Consider the following 21749-nt stretch of genomic DNA (forward strand, 5'->3'; position numbering starts at 1 on the left):
CGATCCGTGTTTTGAAGATTCTTAACGACGACCGAAATCGTAGAATTACCGAAGCAAATCGACTAATATTCAAGTTCGGAACAGGATACCCCTGCTTCCTAAACGAAAAACTTTCATTTGGGTGATTTATGGTGTTTCTCTGGTCCCGTAATTACTTTATTAACCAAAATTATATCTGATTATTTATTTATTTTTATTGTTAATTTATTCTCCCCCTCGAAGGCATATGTGCCGAACTACCGCTTTATTTGAAATTAAAACGGTCTTACTTAACCCTTATCCATTTCCTAGCAATTTGGGCTTGTTGACGGGAGGGTAGCATTCTAAGATACACCTTTCTCCTAGCTAGAGCCAGCTGCTGCCGATGACGGACAATGTTTTTGGTTTTTGATTTTATTAGAGGAATTCGTAAAAGATCCCAGAAGTAAAAAAATCAAGCAAAGAGTCCTCTGTCCTGGCGGAAGGCTACAATACAACTAAATGTCACCTGGTACCCCGAGGTGATCGTTAGCGATACCGTAATTTCACTTCCCCGGTATCACTCAGCTCATAGCGCAATACTTCACACCTTGGCTTAAGGAAGTAGCAGAGCCTTGATTAGCCAGCGTGAGGAGTTGCTTCCCTACCTGTTACACCTTTCCACCACGAAACGTCTTCTGCAAAATACTTCACCGAATTACTGGAAGATGAGCCGTTTGAACCATGTGGCCTACGGTTTTAGTCGTAAAGTTAGAGCTAATCAGGATGCATTGGTTCCTTTGAGGTGAATAAGTCAACGCAGAGTGGTTGAGTGGCCGGCCCGATCTCCAGATTCAAGCCCACGCGATTTATTCCTCTGGGGCTATCTGAAGTATTTAATATTCAACACCAAAGTACGTTACTTTGAGGACTTTTGACCACGCGTAATTGAAGTTTGTGAGGATATTCGTAACACGCCTTTAATTTTTGAACAAGTACGTGAATCAGTTCTACGACGGGCAGTCACGGGCTCACGCTTGTACTAGAGCCAGACGTGGTCCTTTAGAATTGTTTTTGAAAAAGGGTGTATATTTCATTATAATAACTAAAAACATTTCTGACAAACATCTGAGAAAATCCTAGTCTTGATTATGACTTGGTCATTTGATACAATAGGCCTGCCACCAGTTTCCGCCAAATTCTAGTCCACTAAGCATACTGCTAGAGGGGAATTTATTAATTTAAAAATTATTACCCACTAGCCAACGCAACATCTTAGGCCCAAGTCATATTATATTGCCTTTAATCTAAGAGCATTTACACCTGGACTGCAATTAAGGTAGGCGTTGTTGTTAGGCTAGTGTCGCCGCTACCCCAACGCCACCATCTCTTATTTAGAGGCAACTATCGTCCTCAAGATAATTCGGACTGAAAAAACGCGTTCACTTCGCGCTCCTCCAATTTTCACCCGATATTTACGGCGTCAAGAGAAAAACAGCGGAAGAGAGCGCGAACCGTTCGCCTCCTGCGTGTTTGTGGATTACTATCGCGGATTTTCTCCACTTGGTGGTGTTTTGTAGCGGACACTCTGAAATCGGAGTTATAACGTTGGCATTGTAGTCCACACTCTAAGAAATTACCGTATATTTTACAGTCAGATTTGACTGTTAAAAAAAATGTCAAATTGATCATTAAAATTTATGTCCGTATTACAGTAAAAAATACAGTAGCAATGAGATTTATATTACTGTGTAAGGAGTTTCTAAGTAACAGTTTTTGAAACCTTTATTTTATGGTAACGCGACTGTGCATTGTACGGTGACGATATTGTGCATTGCACGGTGACACAACTGTACATTGTACGGTGACGCGACTGTGTATTGTACGGTGACGTAACTGTGCATTGTACGGTTACGCGACTGTGCATTGTACGGTGACGAGATTGTACATTGTACGGTGACACGCTTGTGCATTGTGCGGTGACCTGACTGTGCATTGTACGGTGACACGACTATGCATTTTACGGCGACTGTTCATTATTCGGTGACGTGACTGTGCATTGTACAGTTACGCAAATGTGCATTATACGGTGACCGTGCATTTAACGATTAAGCGACTGGGCATTTTAGGCTGACGCGATTGTATATTTTACGGCGACTGTGCTTTGTACGGTGACACGCTTGTGCATTTTCCGGTGACGTGCCTATGCTTTGTACGTTGACTTAACCGAATGTTACGGTGACATGACAGTTAATTTTACATTGATTTTGCAGTTTAAATAACGGTTGAGACATGTTTCATATTACTGTTCTAGTAAAATCCATTGTACATTCACCAGTAATATTAGATATACTCAAACCATAAATTAACAATTTCTCAAACCTATATTTTTCAATCAACCTGTAAAATTTAATTCATACAAACCGTTAATTTGCAATCAAAATGTAAATTTCAGTTATAATAATTTAAATTTTTAATTAAACCGCATAAATGCCATAAAACTATGAATTATTTTAATGAAATCGCCTTCTTTCAATCACACAGTGAAATGTTAAGCAGTTGAACTGTAAATTACGTTTTTAGACAAAGTTGTTAGAGAAATTAAAGTGGAAACAAGGTAATAAATAATTTAATAAAAAATTATTTTGGCTACAATAGTATGACCACGAATAGTAGTAAGTAAACAAATTGTTGGTAATTTTAATAAAATATTTACCCTCTTGTTACCTAAATGATAGATTTTAGATACTGTTGGCGAAAAAGTTCGAATTTACTTTTTAGGATCTAAGATTAAGGAAATCTGACCTTACATAATAACTAGGCCTTAGCTAAAATTACTTACCACGACCTCGGTTTTACCAGTTACAACTGTCCGCAGAACACTTTGTTTAGAGTACAGTCTTCCTAAATTAGAGTAAAATTAATGAAATATAAAAAACGTATTTCAAAATAAAATTATAACTACCTCAATTTTAAATAGCCACGCAGAACAGAAAATTCCAACGTGTTACATGACTGTTTCAATTCCATACTTTCAGTGTTACCAATGTTTCAGGACCAAAATTTCACGACTGGCAGTGTTGCCAGGTCAAGGAAATTAACGTACTACGTCCAGAAAATTTAAACCTTCGCAACCATAGACATAATAAAGAAATAGACCCAAGATTCTACGGGCGGTTAATACGGAAGGGACGCCAAGCAGACAATTATTTTCTTCCTGGGGTACTACGTTTAAGCGACGCCTGTCGAGTAGGTGAGGTACCCGGGTTTGGTGTCTTCCGAAATCATAGAGATACTTCTAGTAATAACGGCAGCCTTGCGGCCCTGAATTCAGGGCCGTGCAGACGGGGAGCAGAGGGGCAAAATCCCCAGGGCCCGGCTAAAAAGGGCCCATGAGGGACTGGTAGGGGGCCCGCAGCTGTAGGGGTCCACCGAAAAAGTTCAAGAGGGGTGCAAATCAGAAAGATTTTAAAGAGGATTTTAAATCTCAAGGGAGGGTGCAAAACGAAGCGCCCGCAAGTAAAACTTTTGCCCCGGGCCCCAAGAAATCTGCCTGAATTCTTATTTTACCGCGGCACTGTCCTGGCGGAATATAGTATACAGTTAAAATTATAGAAAACCTCGAAAACAAGTGTTCACACGAACACCTGTAAACCGCTCTGAAACACTCTAAAGCTGTTTCTGGCAAGTGTGAACGCGTTGAAAACCAGTAACAAAGCTCTTCGAAACGATTTCGAGGTGTAACTGTGACCGAGGTTTTGGTCTGGAAACGCTGCCTTACGCTGGCAGTTTTAAAATTTTCAGCCAAACCAAACCATTTTAGCCACGCCCTCTCCCAAAACTCAGGGGAAACATATCTTTCATACGCTAGCGAGGGCAAGTACTAGATGAATCATGAATTACAAAAATTTCTTACAAAATACAAAACTCTTAAGGCATTATACAATACACAAATAGATTGACTAGATATATATATATTTTTTTGAGATAGTGGTTTTTCTCAAAAAAAAATGTGAAAACCTTTAACGTTCAAAAAAATACTACAAAATCAATAATTTTCGCCTAAAAATCTCTTTAGCCCTCACAGCAAAAAAAAAGTTAAAAATCCCACACATTGGCAACACTGTCTACGGTCAGTTTATAAGCTTTCTGTAGCTGCTCCAATTATATAATAAAGAAATAGATACCTTACACGGATTGTGATTCGCCTAAAATATACGGGAGCGATAACTGGCAGACAACCGTCATGGCTAGTGTTCTGTTCCACTTCCATATACTTGTTTTCCACTAGTGGCCGTAACGACGCGTTTCTCAGCTTTGAGACGTACAAACGTTTTTACGCTCGTAAAGAAAATAACATAATGACTCGCGCTCGTGAAAAACAATTTTAAAGCTCCACCTAACGGCGAAATATTCGCGAACCATGTGAGAGTCCCTAAAAAATTACAAACATGAACACGTGATAATTTTTATTTTATCACCCACTCGACAGGCATAGTACCATAGGAAGAAATGATTATCCGCTTGGCGTCGCTTCCGTATTAACCGCCCGAAGAATCTTTCTATTTCTATCTATTTCTTTATTATGTCTATGGGCTGCTCTAGTTCGATTTATGAATTTTTTCATGTTCAAAATTATGTTTTCTTCGTATATTCCATTTGTTAAAATATAGAATCCTTGGCAAGAGTTAACTAGAGTTCTGTTTCCGCAAGGAAGATTCGCTAAAAGGCCGAGAAATTTCCAAAATAGTAAATATGGCAGCCATATATGCTGAGCCCGAAAATGAAAAAACTTTCGCCTCTCCACACGAAAAACTGTTAATTTTTTGATTTGAGTAAAAAAAACAACGGTAAAGTTTCGTTTTAAATGTCAGATTGCCGTTAAGTCGCGTAACATTAGTTTTACCGTTAAATTTACGGTAAAGATCCAAGTTTCATTTCACCGAAATTAAAAATGCAAAATTATCATTAAGGACGGTAACATAACATTACTTTGACCGTTAATTTAACGTTAAAATGTTAATGATTAATTTCACCCTAATATTAAATGTCAGATTACAGTTAAGTAGCATAACATAATTTGACCGTTAATTTAACGAAAAAAAATTCAAGTTTCGTTTCACCATAATTTTAAATGTTAGATTACCGTTACGTAGCATAACATTCATTTGTCCCTTAATTTATTGGTAAAAATGCAAGTTTCATTTCACAATCATATTAAATGTTGGATTACCGTTAAGTAGCGTAACATTAATTTCACCATAAATTTAACGGTAAAAATTTCAACTTTCATTTCACCGTAATTTTAAATGTCAAGTTAGTGTTAAGTGGTATAACAATCATTTTACTGTTAAGTTAACGGTTAAATTTAATTCGCCGTAATTTTCAATGTCAGATTACTGTTAAATAGTACCACATGAATTTGAGCGTTAATTTAACGGTAAAGAAAAGTTAGGTATATTTCACCGTAATTTTTAATATTAGATTACTGTTAAATATGACAACATTAATTTGACAGTTAATGTAACAGTAAAAAATTGAAGTTTCATTTTACCGTAATTTTCAATGTCAGATTACTGTTAAATAGCACAACATTAATTTGACAGTTTATTTAACGGCACAATTTGAAACAATCGTATTACTGTCAATTTAACCATGGAATTACTGTTCAGTTACGGTAATTTCTTAGAGTGCAGGTGTAAATGGTCTTAGCTTTAATACAGGTAATTAAACTAGGAGGGTGGTTGCTAGCCTCGGGAGTTCTGACCCAAGAAAACCAGGACGGCCTAATGAAAAAGTATCTATGTTTTTTTTAAATAATAATTACAAAAAAAATTCACTAAACACATTCATTGTTTATTGAAACTTATTCGACGAAACAATTACTTGCGAGTTGAACGGGGAGCGTGAAATGGAAATAACGACTAGAATTTGGTAAAATTTGTTTAGTAACAGCGAAGTTAAAAAAAACTAGTTTTAGGTTCGAGCCCACTTCATTTGGAGTGTAATTCGATGATCTTCCACTTTCACCACTGAGCAAGTCAGGGAATTGCCATAAAAAGATTCTTTTACTTCAATATTTTCATACAAAGTGTTGATCTAATGCAACGGAGGCTGTAGCTATTCCCTATTTTTGCCCTCTCTACCACTGCGTTTTTCGTTATACAATTTAAAATTAGCTTAACCTTTTACATTTTTTAATTGCGATGAATATTTTTCACCAATAAATCAATAAATGGGGGAATGAGCCTACCGATAGAGCGTGATGTGGATTGGGAGCAACTATAAAACCTAGTCGCTCTTCTTAAATATAAATAAACTCATTATTGTTTGTGCGTAGCAATAAAGTTTCTGGCAGTAAATATGAAATCATAGCAATTCTACATTGTTATAGTACCCTTCCACCTGAAGAATTTCGATACGCACCCCAACCCGTTTCGTTTATATTTTTGATGTACATACATTTTCAGAGGCTTATAATATTGATACTTTGTGAGATGGTTTACAGTTACTGTTGAAAAAGTTAAATATTTAGTTAAGATAATATAAACCGATTCGCAAATTCCTTAATGTGATACAAACATTTGAATAGAAGCTCCAAAACATTCCATTTTAAAACTGAGGTTTTTACACGCTAGCACAATCATTTGGCCGAAATGGAGTTAATACTTTATGATAACAATCAACTTTCGGTACTATTTTAATTTTAAAGAAAATTAAAAGTTAAATTTCTATGTTTTTCTGTATTTTGGCCTAATTTAATTCTAATTTAAATTATAATGACTTTAGGCGTATTATAAGTCAGGTTTTAATGATCTTCTACCTTAAGACAATAAAAACCATACATCCAAAATCAGGTAAATACGATTAACAACTATTTGAAATTTAAAAAACCGTACAACGCGAGGCTTAATAATGGTAAGAAATCTTTAACATTGGAACTAATATTTTAATAAAAGGTTGAAAGGTTTTTGGAAAAACAGCAAAAAGGAAATTCGTTTAAGTGGGGACACCTGATTTTCTTAAATAAGGTAGCGAAATGTGCAAATGCGTATTATTTAGCTTTCAAGTGAGATTTGGAAGAGCCGTTTATGAATTTTTAATCTATTACAGTATTTTTATTTTGAATAGTCAAGCGACTTTCAATTCTTTTTTTATTTACAGATACAGTATTTCCCGTCGTCCCTTCTCTCTGAAATCTTGCAGTTTTGTATTTTGTTGGGATTTGAGGCAAATTGGCAACATTTATCACAATAATACGTTGAACATTTTACCGTAGGTCCGCAATATTCTGTTTGAAGACAAGTAGAAAAAGTGTAAATAATGAAAAGAGCGTTAAAAACTTTCCTAAGCTTCAACGAAAAGCGTGGCCGTATAGACAACAGAAATCTTAAATTTATGTTCAAAACCGCGTTAAAAAATATTTAGTGGTTGTTTTGTAATTGATTTTAAAGCGTCCGTATAATCCCGTCGGTAGCCATGGCGACCCGTCAACCGCGTCTTGTTACAGCTCGCGCGTCTTTATTAAGTTTAATTTTTAACTCTCCGAGGGTACTATGTCCCCTAGGAAGGGTTTCATAATCACCGTGTCTGTCTGTCTGTCTGTGTGTGTGCCGCGAACGCGTTACCGGGGCAAAGTCGAAAAACCGTGTTAGCAACACCACCTTGTAAACGTTGATGGATAAATTTGCGGTTTGGTTGGGTTCGGTTGTTTTTTTCGTTAACGCTCACAGTCGTGACAGTTTCAACCCAGTTTTATTGGAAAGTTTGTTATTGTAATGTTTATGTGTAGTGTGTTATGACGGAGAGGTATATTTTGGCTTGCCAACTTGTTTTTATTGAGATACGCGCTGTTGTTTAGCCTTCACTATTCAGTTAAGGGTTTTTTGTGTGTTATAAGCCGGGAATTGTTAACGGTAGAGTGTTTTTGGTTTTTCTATTTCAATTTCCATTACCGTGGGTATATGGATTGACTTTTTCTGGATTTCTAAGTATTTGAATTACCTTGTTGTTTGATTGGGTTATTATTATTCATTTGTATATTGCTTATTTCTGCTATTACAATTTGTGTTACTGTGGGTATTTGGATTGACATTTTCTTGATTCCTAGTTATTTTAAATAACTTATTGCTTGGTTGAGTTATTCTATATTTTTCTTTCGTTTCTCGAAAGTGTTGAGGATGTGAGGGATAATTAATGTCTACGGTTTTATTTATTTGCATTGAATTTTACCGGCTTCGTTGGGTGGTCGTGGTGAGCCCACGCAGTTTTAATTAATGCTTTCACTTATAGTTTTTGTTTTCGCCTTAACTTTTGTTTTTCGTATATATATTGTTTTCCGATGGGTTGGTTTTTGTCTTAAAAATAGTTTCGCGCATGGTTATATTTTACGTTTCTTGAGCGTTCTAATAATTATTAATTTTGTATTTTCTATTATTCATTTTTGTTGCCTAATTAATTTAATAACGTTTTAGAGCTAAAGTTGGTTTATTGCTCTATTGATATTGAAATTTGTTTAAGGCAATAACATTTGTAAATATTTATTTTAATTGCAATAAAAATATTCTGCTGGTCAGGATAGGACCGTGATCATGTTTTTAAGTGGACGGTCCGAATACGACGGTGTATCGTTGAGTGCCGTGTCCAGTAATTAATACGCCCAAGGGCAAACTCTTCTGAGGAGAGGTAAGTTTTGGCTTGCCAACTTGTTAAATTTTCCTTTTATTTACGTATGAAATTTTAGAGGTCAAATTTTGTATTAGCGCAGTCACCAGAGATAAGAGGGTTAAAGGGTTGAACCCGCGGGATGTCCACTTACATTGTTAGTTCGTTTTTTGTCTATCGGTACTTTTGAGCTGACAAGGGTCATTTATAAATACAATTTCAAGTGTTATACAAAGCGCTTTTTTATTTTGCTTACTTTACTCGTAATTTCGTAATTAATTTTACGTGTTTTCTTATCGGCTTTAAATGTGTGATACATTTTCATTAATATGGTTACGTTGGTTTCATATTTTGAGATATGCGCTGTGGTTTAGCCTTCACTATTCAGTTAAGGTTTTTTTTGTGTGCGTTATAAGCCGGGAATTTCTAACGGAAAGGTGTTTTTGGTTTATTATTACAATTTTCATTACCGTGGGTATATGTATTGACATTTTCTGGATTTCTAAGTATATGAATTACCTTGTTGTGTGATAAAGTTATTATTATAAATTAACAGAACTGTGCCATAAAAAAATTATAATGTTATTATTATAAATTTTTTATTGCATATTTCTGTTAATACAATGTTTCTTACTGTGGGTATTTAGATTGACTTTTTCTTGATTCCTAAGTATTTTAATTAACTTGTTACTTAGTTGGGTTATTATTATATTTTTCTATTAGTTATTTTTCTTGTTTGTTGATAATGTGGGAGATAATTCATGTGTACGATTTTTTATTTGCATTGATTTTTATCGGCTTCGTTGGGTTGTCGTCATGAGCCCCCGCAGTTTTTATTTGTGCTTTCATTTATAGTTTTGGTTTTCACTTTAACTTTGTTTTTACCATATAAATTTGATTGTTTAAGACCTATAATACAATGGGTGGGTTTTTCTCTATAAAATAGTTTCTTGCGCGTATATTTTACGTTTCGTGAGCGTTCTAATAATTTTAAATTTGGTATTTTCTATTTCTCATTTTGTTGCTTTGGTAATTTAACTACTTTTTGGGTCTAAAGTGGGTTTTTTATTCTATTGATATTGGAAATTTGTTTAATACAATAACATTTGTAATATTTATAATTAAAATAAAAAAAAATCTGCTGGTTGGGATAGCACCCGGAAAAATTTTGTTTTGGAGGACGCTTTTGATGGAGAAATATCATTGAGTACCGTGTTCAGTAGTTAATACACCCAAGGGCAAATTCTTCTGAGGAGAGGTATATTTTGGCAAGCTTGCCAACTTGTTTCATTTTGCTATAGGTAGTGCTCCTATTAAAATAAAATAACGCTGATTTAACAGATTGACACCGAAACGGAACTAGTAGTTTTCGAACAATTACACGTACTTTTGAGGTAAATGGTTATTACTCGAATTTGGACCTCGGTCATCTTTTAAAGCGAAGTGAAGCCGATATTTGTTTTCGCATTACTAAGTGGTGACCACTATTACCTTTTCATATTGTTGTTTGATAATAAGCGCATCCATACTCATACCGTAGCAATATCATGAAACGCGATCACTACCAGATAATCGAAAATATCAAAAGTTGTGATATATATTCGGACAATGTTTGACGTTTTAAATTATTTGGGATTGTAATAATTTGAGAAATACTTACTTGTACAGTACGGTAAGGATTCACTCCACGTGTTGTTCTTCTGGCACGTGCGGGTTGGATTTTTAGTTTGAAGAATGTAGGTTTCATCATTGCAAACAGCAGTGCAATCATAAGACGGTGGTTTTTTCGTGCATTTATACGTAGTCCCTTTAATATTGTTCAATTTGCAGCTGTAAACTTTTATAAAAATTTGTTTTTAAAAAGTTTTTGTTGTAATTTGACTTCAACACCAGCAACCAAGTAAACTGGTTAATATAATATAACGCATAGGTGAGCAAAAATTGTGAGCAATCTCTTATGAAAATGATCTCGTAACGAGCGAGTACTTCAAATACGAAGTTCAATTAGCCTTTTCAGTTTACATAGAGCCACGTAGTGGCAAATGCGAGAAGCTCATGAACTGCTGGATTTTCGTCTGCTAAGCAGACGATTTTTCAATAAAGCGTCTGCTTAGCAGACGAAAATCCAGCAGTTAAAGAGCTTCTCACATTTGCCACTACGTGGCTCTGTGTAAACTGAAAAGGTTAACTGATCTGGTTCATCGAGAGAGATAATTTGAGCTAGCTCAGGGTGAACGTCGAGTAGTTCGCTTAGTCGGTGATAGTAACGGTGCAGTAAGCGAGATCAGCTGATCGACGCTCTAGTCTGCTCAATTTTAAGCACCGCGTCCCCTAACGGCGGGATAGTTCGTTAACTAGAAAGCGCTGATGGCGGGCAGAGCGAGATCGAGCCGAGAGAGGCGGTAGTTTTTTCATATTTGAATTTCTCATGGCGCTAAGCGACGGAATAGTCAGTTTTCCGGAATCCGCTCCCCGCACGGTGAGAAGAAATTTAAAAATTATATTTTCTACTCAATCTGATTAATTATTATTATCGCGCAGTGAACAATCACTGGATGAGTGATATTATCGGCACTCGCCCTGAGTTTCCTCTTTGAAGAGAAATAAAATAAAATCATCTGGTGTGAGCGCTCGCTCAGTTGATCAATCGAGGGAGAAAATTTAACATTCAATTTTGGAAGTTGCTTACAATATTTGCTCACCTCCGTTAAAGGTCATTGTATAGGACAAGGCGGACTAAACTGAACTGATTGAATATAGATTATACTGTTAAAACCATTTACTATAGAAAACTGACACTTCCAGGATTTACTTTTTACGTAGGAAGGCGTTATTTTGTAAATTTCAGAAAAATCATAATATTTTCACGGTTTTAATTTTTGTTTCTACTGATAGATGCTATTTGAAAAGTTCCAACGAGAAACTTGTAGAGCATACTCGAAAAACTACTAGTAACGTTGGTTCGGTCGGAAAAGGTAAATTTTTCACTAAGCAAAACATTAAGTTGGTAGTAGGAGGCAATATATATTTTATCAAAAACCTGTAAGCATAATGGTCTACAACTTTCTTATTGACACTTTTCAACGAGCACCTATCAATAAATAAAAATTTCAACCTGAAAGTATCCGTTTTCTATAGTACATGGTTTTTGAAACAAATTCCCTGATCGCGCAATTTGGGAACACCATGTATACAATAAATAATGTACAAACATTACACTTCAACGCGAAGTGTTAAAAAACTCAATTTCCTAATTAGTCGTCAACACTCCACCTTGACGACTTTCTCGTTCGGATATTTACAAGCAGATCTTCACTGGGAACATACTGAACTTCGATGTTCCTTCTTCAAAGAGTTCTCGAAAATAGTATTGTCAGATACTGATGTGCTTAGTACGTACGTCGATTGAACTCTGTATTTCGAATCAAATTGATGGCTCCAGCGTTGTCAATTTAAAGAATTGGCACAACGCTAATGTCCAGGATCTAGACGACATCTTTAGCGGATTGTTTCCGTTGTTGAGAGCGTAACTGACGGTTGTCTTCGGATGGACCACGAGACCTGTGTGAATTCCATCAGACAAACGATAACGGATTTTGATCGGCTGGTCTTTTTCTGCATCACACTATGGAAGGATGGTCGAAATAGCGTGAGCTCAGAACAACAGTCCTAGAGCATGGCGATTGCTCTAGACCATAGAGGCGTTTTCTGAGTTTCCTGAATCAGCCGCTCCCATCGTCCAAACATTTTGGTTGCCGCCTGAAGATTTATTCCGATAAATCCTCGTAATGAAACGCTGTATTCACGTCAAATTGTCCTAGACTCAGTTGTTTCTAGGCGTAAATATTAAAAAAGATTTAAAGGTCTCGAAACGTACGATTGGAGGAAAATTATGGCCGTAGTCTATTTCTTCACATTGCGAGTAGCACTTCGCTACGAACATAGTCTTGTATTTTTCTATCGTACATTCTCCGTTACTATCATTCGGAAGACCCAACGATAGCCATAGATTTCCCGACCAGGCGGGGGATTGACAATCTCCTAAGCCTCGTGCTTCTTCATGGCTAAAAGCTCGTCGGACGTTCTGCCAGTCTGTGGAGTCACTATTTGAACGCGCTTCATTCGCCATTTTTTTGCAAAGCGTGGCATAACGAGAAAGGCTTGTTTCCACACAGAAAAAACAACGTTTAGCTTTTAAACATTTGAATTGCAATTTAACGCGTTATAAATGTAAATGCCTACTTTTGCCGTTGATTCACTAAACACCAAAATGTTTAAATCCAAAATGCCTAAACAACTAAACACAAGGAGCAAGAGAAAATCTATAAAAACGCATAAAAAACCTAGGCGTTTAACAAAATCAACATAAACCTAAACATCTGTGATTTAAAGTGTTCAAAACGGATCCACTCAGAAAAAACAACGTTTAGCTTTTAAACACTTGAATTGCAATGTAACGCGTTATAGATGTAAACGGACAAAATGGCTAAACAACTAAACACGAGAAGGAATCGAAAATCTATAGAAACACGTTTGAAACCTAGACGACTAACAAAACCAGCATAAACCTAAACACCTGTGTTTTAAAGTGTTCAAAATGGTTCCTCTCGGATATAGATTTGAAACGGCTTCTGTTATAAAAGCCAAAGTTTCCGCTAATAACGCGTTAGATCCGACTGCGCCGATGTAACCGTTTATTTTGCTTCTTTCCTATTCTAATGTTCCTCACATATTTAGTTATAATTCGTACGGATTTGCGGTCGGTGACATTCGGCACTAAACAATACGTAACATCCGAAAGTATTGTTGGTTTTGTCCAATATTTAGTGAAATTTCGAGAAAACCACTTTTTTGAGTGTACTTATGGTCATAACTCGGAAATTATTAGTACTAGCGACCCGCGTTAACACATACTACAGAACGATACCCAACTTGACCAGAGTTCTAAATTAATTTTTTTTTTCATATTAGAGAAAAGCAACCACGTAATTCAGTACAAATGAATCGGAAACAGTTAATCGTACAGACCTGTGATTGGTCTCATTCGACTCAGCGTCAAAATTATCATCGGGCTCAACACCAAACGCGGTCCAAATCGTTGAACGCAAATTTCGGGGTCAACTGCCCCCTATTTTCTCCTTTGCCCCACCCCCCAAAAACTATGTTCGCCACCCCGCATCGTTGCGGACTCATCATCCTTAAAGTAGGCCAAATTGCAAGTCGGGACGAATTTTGCCGTTGAGCTACCCTCTATAGGTAGGGACGGTTTATTTTATTATACCTCTCGTGAAAAACGTTCGTTGACAAGCCACCCCCGCGTCCCCCGGCTAGAAATTTGGTGATTCAATTCGAAAATGACTTAGTTCTTAACGCCATCTATCGTCCGTTTTTTAAAAAAATATACGGAATTTTACCCGCCAAAATAGTCAAGTCGTCAGCTAAGTTTATATATGTTTTATAAATGATTTGTAATTTCTGACAATACATTACTTTCCTGTATATCATTCCAAGGACTTAAATTAGTAAATGTCACTAGATTATCATCGCTGCCATGTGTTTTAAATAGTTTAATTAACTTCCGTATCCCAATGGCCAAGGTCTTAGGCCAAGGAATAAAATCAACATATCTGAAAAACTAATTCCTTCATCATCATTAATATTCCCTACATTTACAAAATAGAATTAATACTTATGGCTCTGATGTCTGCATGGCTCCAGATTATTATAGTTGCTAGCAGACTTGGAAACAGCGGTAGTCCTGGGGCCAATGGCCCTTAAAAAAATCAGGGGGCCCTTAAAATAAATCAATTGAACGGGGTAGCGGGCCACCAGGGCCCCCAAATTAAATGAAAAAATATTTTTTAGCTGTTTCTGAAACGCTGTCTTCCTACCCCAGACGAGAGCGAAATCTAGCGTTACTGATAGTCTGATGTGTTACAAATTTTACAACTTAAGCCCAGTTCTCACTATACGACTAATTGGGCCACTTAATTGTATACAACTAATTGTAAGCAAGAAAATTGTACAGTGTGAACAGAAAAAGTGGTGACATATAGTGTAAACAGAAAAAGTGGGGACAAGTATTACAATTATTCGGCTCACACTATACAATTTTCTTGCTTCTTCGGGATATACGCAGAGCATTCAGTTCCAAAAACTCTGAGAGGCCTGAGTGATGGATCTGGTTTTCAAGTCCACAGCTCAAACGGCGTTTATACGGGAATACTGGTTGGCACCGTGTAATTCAGGATGAACGTTGTCTTGATGACTGCTTCAGCCCCGAGCTTTGGTGGTTAATCCAGTTTGGAGTGCAGCATCAACCCATTCTCCTTTGGAGTGTACGGCATCAGGGTGTGATGATTGAAACCAACCATCTTCCGTTGGCTCTCGGTCGATTTTTTCATTAACATACTCTGTACCGTTACGGCCTTATCAGTCGTGAGTATTCGAATGGTGTGTTCGTATTTCTTGCAAAAGGCAACAAAGTCTTTGGATCTGTTGAAAGCCTTCGATTTCTTTGTCAGGAAAACCTCAATTCAGATGCTGGAGAATTCTTACTTAAACAGCAGGTAGAATAATTTCCCTTCATAGATGGCGTATGAATACTTTCCAGTGGTTTCGTTGCTTTATCCGTTCGTGGGTCAAACCTGTGCCGTGTCATTTTTCTATAGATACCGATATGTAAAATTGGTTGGCTGTTCTACCTTAATATCAAGTTGGAATAGGCTCTCGACTTTCTTCGGAAGGCGAAGCTGTCTTTTGCCTTTCATATTATCTTACAGGTAGCATGCAGTCGCCATAGCTTTGAATTCTAGGTTACCATTGTCTCGTAGTGCTCTTCAAGGAGAAGACATTGTAGGCGAAAACGCAGACATACCCGTCGTTGTTGATGATTTCGTGTTGGCTTATCTTTCCGACAGCAAAACCCCCGCTTTATTTCTAACTTTATTTGCGACTGGTCTGTCTAACCTCCTGGACTGGATGAACTTTGTGGTGTCATTTGGAATGTGCTGCGTTGCAAGGGAAGCGAAGTACCCGATAGCTTCGGACACTGCGCGATCAACCTGGCTATTTGCCGTGAAGAGACCCAGTGGTTTATTTTATCTCTTGTTTACTCCAGACGCTCTGTTCGGTTTCGGACAGTCTCTTCAGATATGACACAAAGTATCGCAATGGTATCATTCTGGGTTATAATTTCGGTTTCTCCTTTTCGTACCCTTATGGATGAAATTGACTTGCGTATAGCGTTGTCAACTCCTTAACCGTTTAATTTTTTCTATTTCTACACAGTTCAATACATAAAAACCTTGGAAATAAGGTTATTAAAACGCATTAAAAGATAAAAACCTATCGCAAAATTGCGATAAAATTTGCAGGAAAGCCTTCAAATGGGTAATAAAAGTGTAGCAGATAACGCTCCAAATGTTAACAACATCAAGCGGGCCAAATATACGCTTTCCGTTACAGAAACCTAGACTCAGTCTTTTAATCATTTTTGGTATACAAGCGCGTTAGCTACAACCTGAGTTGGAAAGGTTTCTCGAAAATAAAAACCCTGAACGTACCAACCTACTGCTTAACAATTAAATATTTTATCAACTTACTATTACGGTTTCAAGGCTCAATTTTAAGAAAGTGGTTTTAGAATATATACATTTTCATCTGATAAATATGTATATAAATTTATGAAAAGGTAACGAAAATTAACAACAATGATTTTCAAACATTTATGAAAAAAACTAAATTTTACAACATATCTTTTAATAATTCTCAAAACATACCTCTAGTCTAAAATATAATAATCTGATCCTTGATAGGTCCCAACTTACTCCATTCCCGTTACTTTTTCTTAACCATTCTTAAGAGTATTAATAGGGGAGGCTGGTGCTATTTGGTAAGAATCAAGGTATTCTAATTTTTAATGTGTGTGTTTAGTGTCTTACAAAAGTACCCGTGAACCCGGATAATGGTTTGCTTCCTGCGACAAAAAGGATTCATATTTGGGTCTCATCATTCTGCCCTACGCCAGCGTCCACAAGCCCGGACAGGTGAGAATCCAACAATGGTAGTAGCACCCCACTAACAATGGTCTCACCCTCGACGCAAGCCACTCATCCCGACAAAAGGCGCAGCAATGGGGCAACCAGTTCCCACTTCGCGCATAGCTGTGAGATAGAGAGTGGATGTTTTATTCATCTCCAATCGACAACCTATATACCTACGTAGGTAAAGAGTCAAACCCTTTGGAGAGAGCTCCTTAAGGGGATAAATGACACACAGCGGCCCACATAACCCAGCTTAGCTGGCACCGGAGATCCCGGTGTGCTCCAAAAGGCCGGGAAACAGGACCACTGTGCCTCATGCGGAGACTCGCTACCCAACAGCAGGCTACCAAGTCCTCCAAGGTAGCCTTCTCCATTAGCGTGAGCTGAAACTCAGTTTCCAGGGGTGGTTAAAGGACCATTTGACCACGACTAATATATCCCAGTGCGTTACCGACGTTATGAGTTAAAAGAACCGGACCCCGACTCTCCGGTAAAGCCACCAGTTATTGCACACTATGGCCCATTAGCTGCCATTTCAAAGGGTCGATAAATATTCATTCATTCATTTGTCTAGATACCTTTTAAAGTGCATTTTGGAAATGTCCATTTTCCCGTCGTTAAGTCGCACTTGGCCACTGCTTTTTTACCTCCTACCAAAATATAGTTAGCATCGCAGTCTATGGTACACGCCAATTGCCAGCCATCCTTATCAGTTTTACAAGAACGAATTTTTCCATTAACAGTGACGGTTTGTTTTTCTTTCAAATTCTTACAGAATAAACAGGCTGGTTCTGAAAAAAAAATGAAATGCAACATTCGTTAATTTGGGTTATTTGCAGAGAGATTCGTTATGGAAAACTTAAATAGCTCGGAAATATCGAAGATATCCGCTCCGAACGGAACCTAATGGAGAAAATCGGTGATGGGGGAACACTTCATTTTGAACAAGACATAACGAACACGTGCAATTTATTTTTATCATACATAATATAAATAAGTATGAAACTTTGAAGAAATTACCACCAAACTGGTATTCCGATTAATGGCGCAATTAAGGCTCAGTTCAATCAATGGCGTATCCAGGATATCTTTCGGTTGTAGTTTTGAACTGTTCACCACCTTTTAGACCTATAAGATACTTCAGTTTTGCACAATCCCCCGTCCGTGGAAATTAATCCATTGATTCTGCACTTTCTAATCTCTGCTCTTAGACGAAGCCAAAGCCATTTGTCATAAGCGTCGTGTGAAGGGGGAAGGCATAGAAGATTGGTAAATATCACCCTTTTTCTTCGCGCCATCTATTATTATTATGAAAATTATGATAGACTGAGTACGATGGTATCATAAAATAATCTTCTTCCGTGTAGTTTACTGTATTAGTTCTAATTTCTAAATTAATAAAGACAATAATAACACTACGAAGCTGCATCTACAGAATCTTAAAAATTAAATATTATAAAACTGCTGTTTAAATATGAGGCAATATTTACCAATAAAGAAGATCTAATTGTTTTGCTACATTGAAATAATCTGTTTCATATAATTCCCTATGTATTTTGTTTTATATGTAAAATAGTGCAAAACTGGGAAATGGACTTTTCTGTTCCAGAAATGACGACCTGTCTATAAATATCCTGCTTAAACGTTTATTATGGTTGTAGATTTTGATTTAGTTCTATTTTCGTAAAGTTTCAAATATTATTTTGCCCACTGAATTTAGACTTACCGTCCTTAACAAATTAAACCTTTTAATAAAAATGTATTAAGACTAGGGCAATTTTTGGAAATCAATATTTAAGTAATTAATTTTTGATTGTTCAAACCAAGTTGTACGAGAATCAACTAAGTTCGAAACTCAATTTATAATGAAAACTATTTGCTTAAGGCTACAGTGTGATGAAACACATTCTGATCCCTTGATTTCAATAAATATTTGGAATTGTAGTTGCAGGTTTAGTTAGCGAGTTAACATCATTAAAATTATAAGGTGTTAAAAAAATTAACTTTAAATGCACCCAAGGCTCACCACTGTCAAACTGGCATTTAAACTTGATTTTTCATAAAATAGGTAAGTTATATCAAAAATACTACAAAGAGGGTAGAAATTGACATTTCAGGATTAAAATTTTGAAAGGTTTAGGGAAAAGAGGATAACTTTACATTCCTTTAAAAGGGGCTGAAATTAATATACGGGAGCCACTAACTTGGTCTACTAGACAAAAAATGCGTTTGCAATATAATATATCTTGGGATGTATGGCCTGTAGCGGCGTGGCAATATGTCTTGGGCTCGCAACGGAACCAGATGATCTCTAGGGCCCGTAACAATACTGGACGAGGTCTATGACTTGTCGCGAAACTTGACTATGTCTAGGGTCCATGACGAGGTTTAGTTTTGGCTTTTGCCGGAAATAACTGTAAATTAGGGGTTTTAACACGTAAAACCATCCATGCTTCTTTCAACGAAAGGGTTTGTTCAAAGCAACATTCTAGTTTCTTCAATCCAGAGGGGTACTATTTTCTGGGTAATTGTTAATAAATGAACATTTTACACTGTAAACAGAAAGTTTAAAGTTTCTCGATACAGCTATTCTTCTCGAAAATTATATTAACTGAAATTCAGAAATTTTAAGTGTTTTATTATTGGTAACGGAACTCTTGAATTTGTAAATTTCAGGAAAGCTTTGGTTGTATGTAACGGGGAGCTTGTATGGGAAACCCCGATTGGGCCTAAACGGGTCAACAGGTTGATGCGGAGACGGGAAGATGGCGCCACTGGTCCGAGGTATTCCTTATCACCGATCAGGGGTCAGGAGAGCACGGGCTGTTTCATGAATGTAAAAGGCGGCTGCATTGCTAATTGGAAGATGAGACGGGACTACCCTTGATGGTGATCACTTAATTATCCGTTGGCTGTCGTGGTGTTTTTTAAGAAATAATAAAGATTAACTTTAAACTTAAATCAAGTTGTATTTACTTCCGAATTCATCGAACTCCCGTGGGAAACTCCTACAGCAACCTTCCCCTACATTTTTGGAGGTACCGCCGAGATAATTTTTTTTTTCCGCTGATCGTAAGTTTTGGAGTTTTTTTTCCGCAATGTCTTTCCTATGGTAAATGGGCTGGTTTTAGTTTTTTTATACAATGTTCTATGTGGGCTATCTTCTGATGGTCTTGGTTTATTTTTAATGGGGCTTATGGAAGGTTTTTAAATGGGGAAGGGTTTCTTTATAGCTTGTTTTCTATAATGAGGGACATGGTTGGTGGCGGTTCTATCTGGGGTCCGTCGGTTGTGGTACTAATTGCTGGGGCAATATTACGGTTGATGGTTGGGGATATCGGGGTCCATCGTCGGGTTGACTTAGAACATAGGTTTCTTTCGGGTCTGTCGTCATGGTTTGCGATAGTTCGGAGTTGTAGAGACAGGAGGGTACGGAGTTGTGGGATGGTGGAGGATGGTTTTCCTTGGCGGCCCGGCTGGCACGTGGGCGGTGGAATTCGGGACGAATTGATTATTTTCCCTTCCTAGGGGGTTAGCCGGGGAGAGTTGGTGCGGTTGTCGTCGTCTGGGACTGAAGCGTGAAGCATAATGATGGTCTTCACCTGGCTCGTCTCGGGGTTGGTTCTGGTGGGTTGAGGAGGATTTCTGTCGGCGACGGGTTTACCTTGGCGGGCACTATCAAACTGGTAGTTGGAAACTCGAACCGGGGGCAGACGTCGGGCGGCAGTTCCGTCAGCTTCATTGGGGATCCAGAGAGCGGGATTTTTTTTGGTGATTTCTTATCACGTCGGTAACGTACATACTGGCGAATTTGTTTCTCTTCTTGGTTCTGGACGGGGTATCGCTGCGTTTTCTTTGTTCGGCTCTCCGAAGCAGGGTGGTCCGTGTAGGGGGTTCGGGCTTGGTGACACTACGGCTGGAGAAATTGGGGAACAGGGTCATTGGAGCTGTGGTCCACTGGAGGGGGGACGTGGTGCAATTGGAGGAACTACCCGGGTGGTCTCGGGGACCATGCTGTTGGGTGGAAGGGGTTTTTGCGACGGGTTACCTTGATGGGCTTCATCATTACTTCCGATGGTTCTAAGCTAAAGTCGAGGGGAGATTCTGGTCGGCAATTCCTTCATAGGGGAAATCATGGGTGGGGTTCTGTTCTCTTGCATATGTCTTTTCCGGTGGGGGCGGGCTGTGGTTTTTTTTCAGGTTTTCTCTCCGTGGTGGGCCAGGCAAGGGTCTTGATGCGGGGTCCTGTCGGGTATCGTTAGGGTAGTTATATTGCGGTTGGTAATTTTTTCTCTCTCCTGTTTCCCTTTTCTCTTCTCTATCTTTGGGGTTTAGTATGTCGGGGTCCGTTGGCAAGTCATGCGCTTTGACGGATTGGGAGTCGGAGGAGGACGTTTTGTTGTTGGGGGTGGGTCCTGAGGACATGGAGGAGGATGTGGTTTGCGTCCACGGTTCTCCGGAAGTGCTGAGTTCAGGGGATGCATTGCTTCGGGAGGTGTTGGAGGCTGCATCAGCGTTAGGCGATGTAACGATGTCTCCATTGCCGTACTTGGGGTCCGGATTTACGCCGGGTTTGGAACCATTATGCTCAGTTTCTCTGGGAAGATCCAGGACGGATTGGGTTCCGGTTGGCATCTCTTCGACGGTTCCGGTTGGCATCTCTTCGACGGTTCCGGTTGGCATCTCTTCGACGGTTCCGGTTGGCATCTCTTCGATGATTCCGGTCAGCGTCTCCTCGGCGATTCCGGTCAGCGTCCCCTCGACGATTCCGGTCAGCGTCTCCTCGACGATTCCGGTCAGCGTCTCCTCGACGATTCCGGTCAGCGTCTCCTCGACGATTCCGGTCAGCGTCTCTTCGGTGGTTCCGGTCAGCGTCTCTTCGGCGGTTCCGGTCGGTGTCTCTTCGGCGGTTCCAGAGGTTTCGGCTGCGGTACAGATTTCTGGGGGCTCTCGGGGGATCGGTGTGGACTATCATCATTTGGATGGCTTTGGATATATATCTCAAATTTCAAAACGTTTAGCTCTTCCGTTGCATATATCTTTTGACCGTTTCGTGAAATCTATGCCTCAATATTTCTCGCC

At 38.3% G+C, this 21749-nt stretch overlaps 1 protein-coding gene across 2 annotated transcripts in view; it reads right to left on the minus strand.

Moving 5' to 3' along the window:
• Nucleotides 1-21749, minus strand: part of LOC149954450 (uncharacterized) — a 46416-nt gene that overhangs the window by 2849 nt on the left and 21818 nt on the right. The window contains exons 7-9 of one of the 2 annotated variants that reach the window (XM_090169068.1): nt 17246-17458; nt 10283-10459; nt 2801-2862 (exon numbers count right to left, since the gene is read on the minus strand). In XM_090169068.1, coding sequence (XP_090025194.1) covers nt 2801-2862; nt 10283-10459; nt 17246-17458 — 452 coding nt within the window. Of the gene's footprint in view, nt 1-2800; nt 2863-7046; nt 7250-10282; nt 10460-17245; nt 17459-21749 lie in introns of those variants that run through there. The other variant, XM_090169067.1, reaches the window with a different exon arrangement.

Source organism: Leiobunum rupestre, chromosome 3, assembly GCF_980474605.1.
Source record: "Leiobunum rupestre chromosome 3, qqLeiRupe1.1.hap1, whole genome shotgun sequence".
Classification (NCBI taxonomy): Eukaryota; Metazoa; Arthropoda; class Arachnida; order Opiliones; family Sclerosomatidae; genus Leiobunum; species Leiobunum rupestre.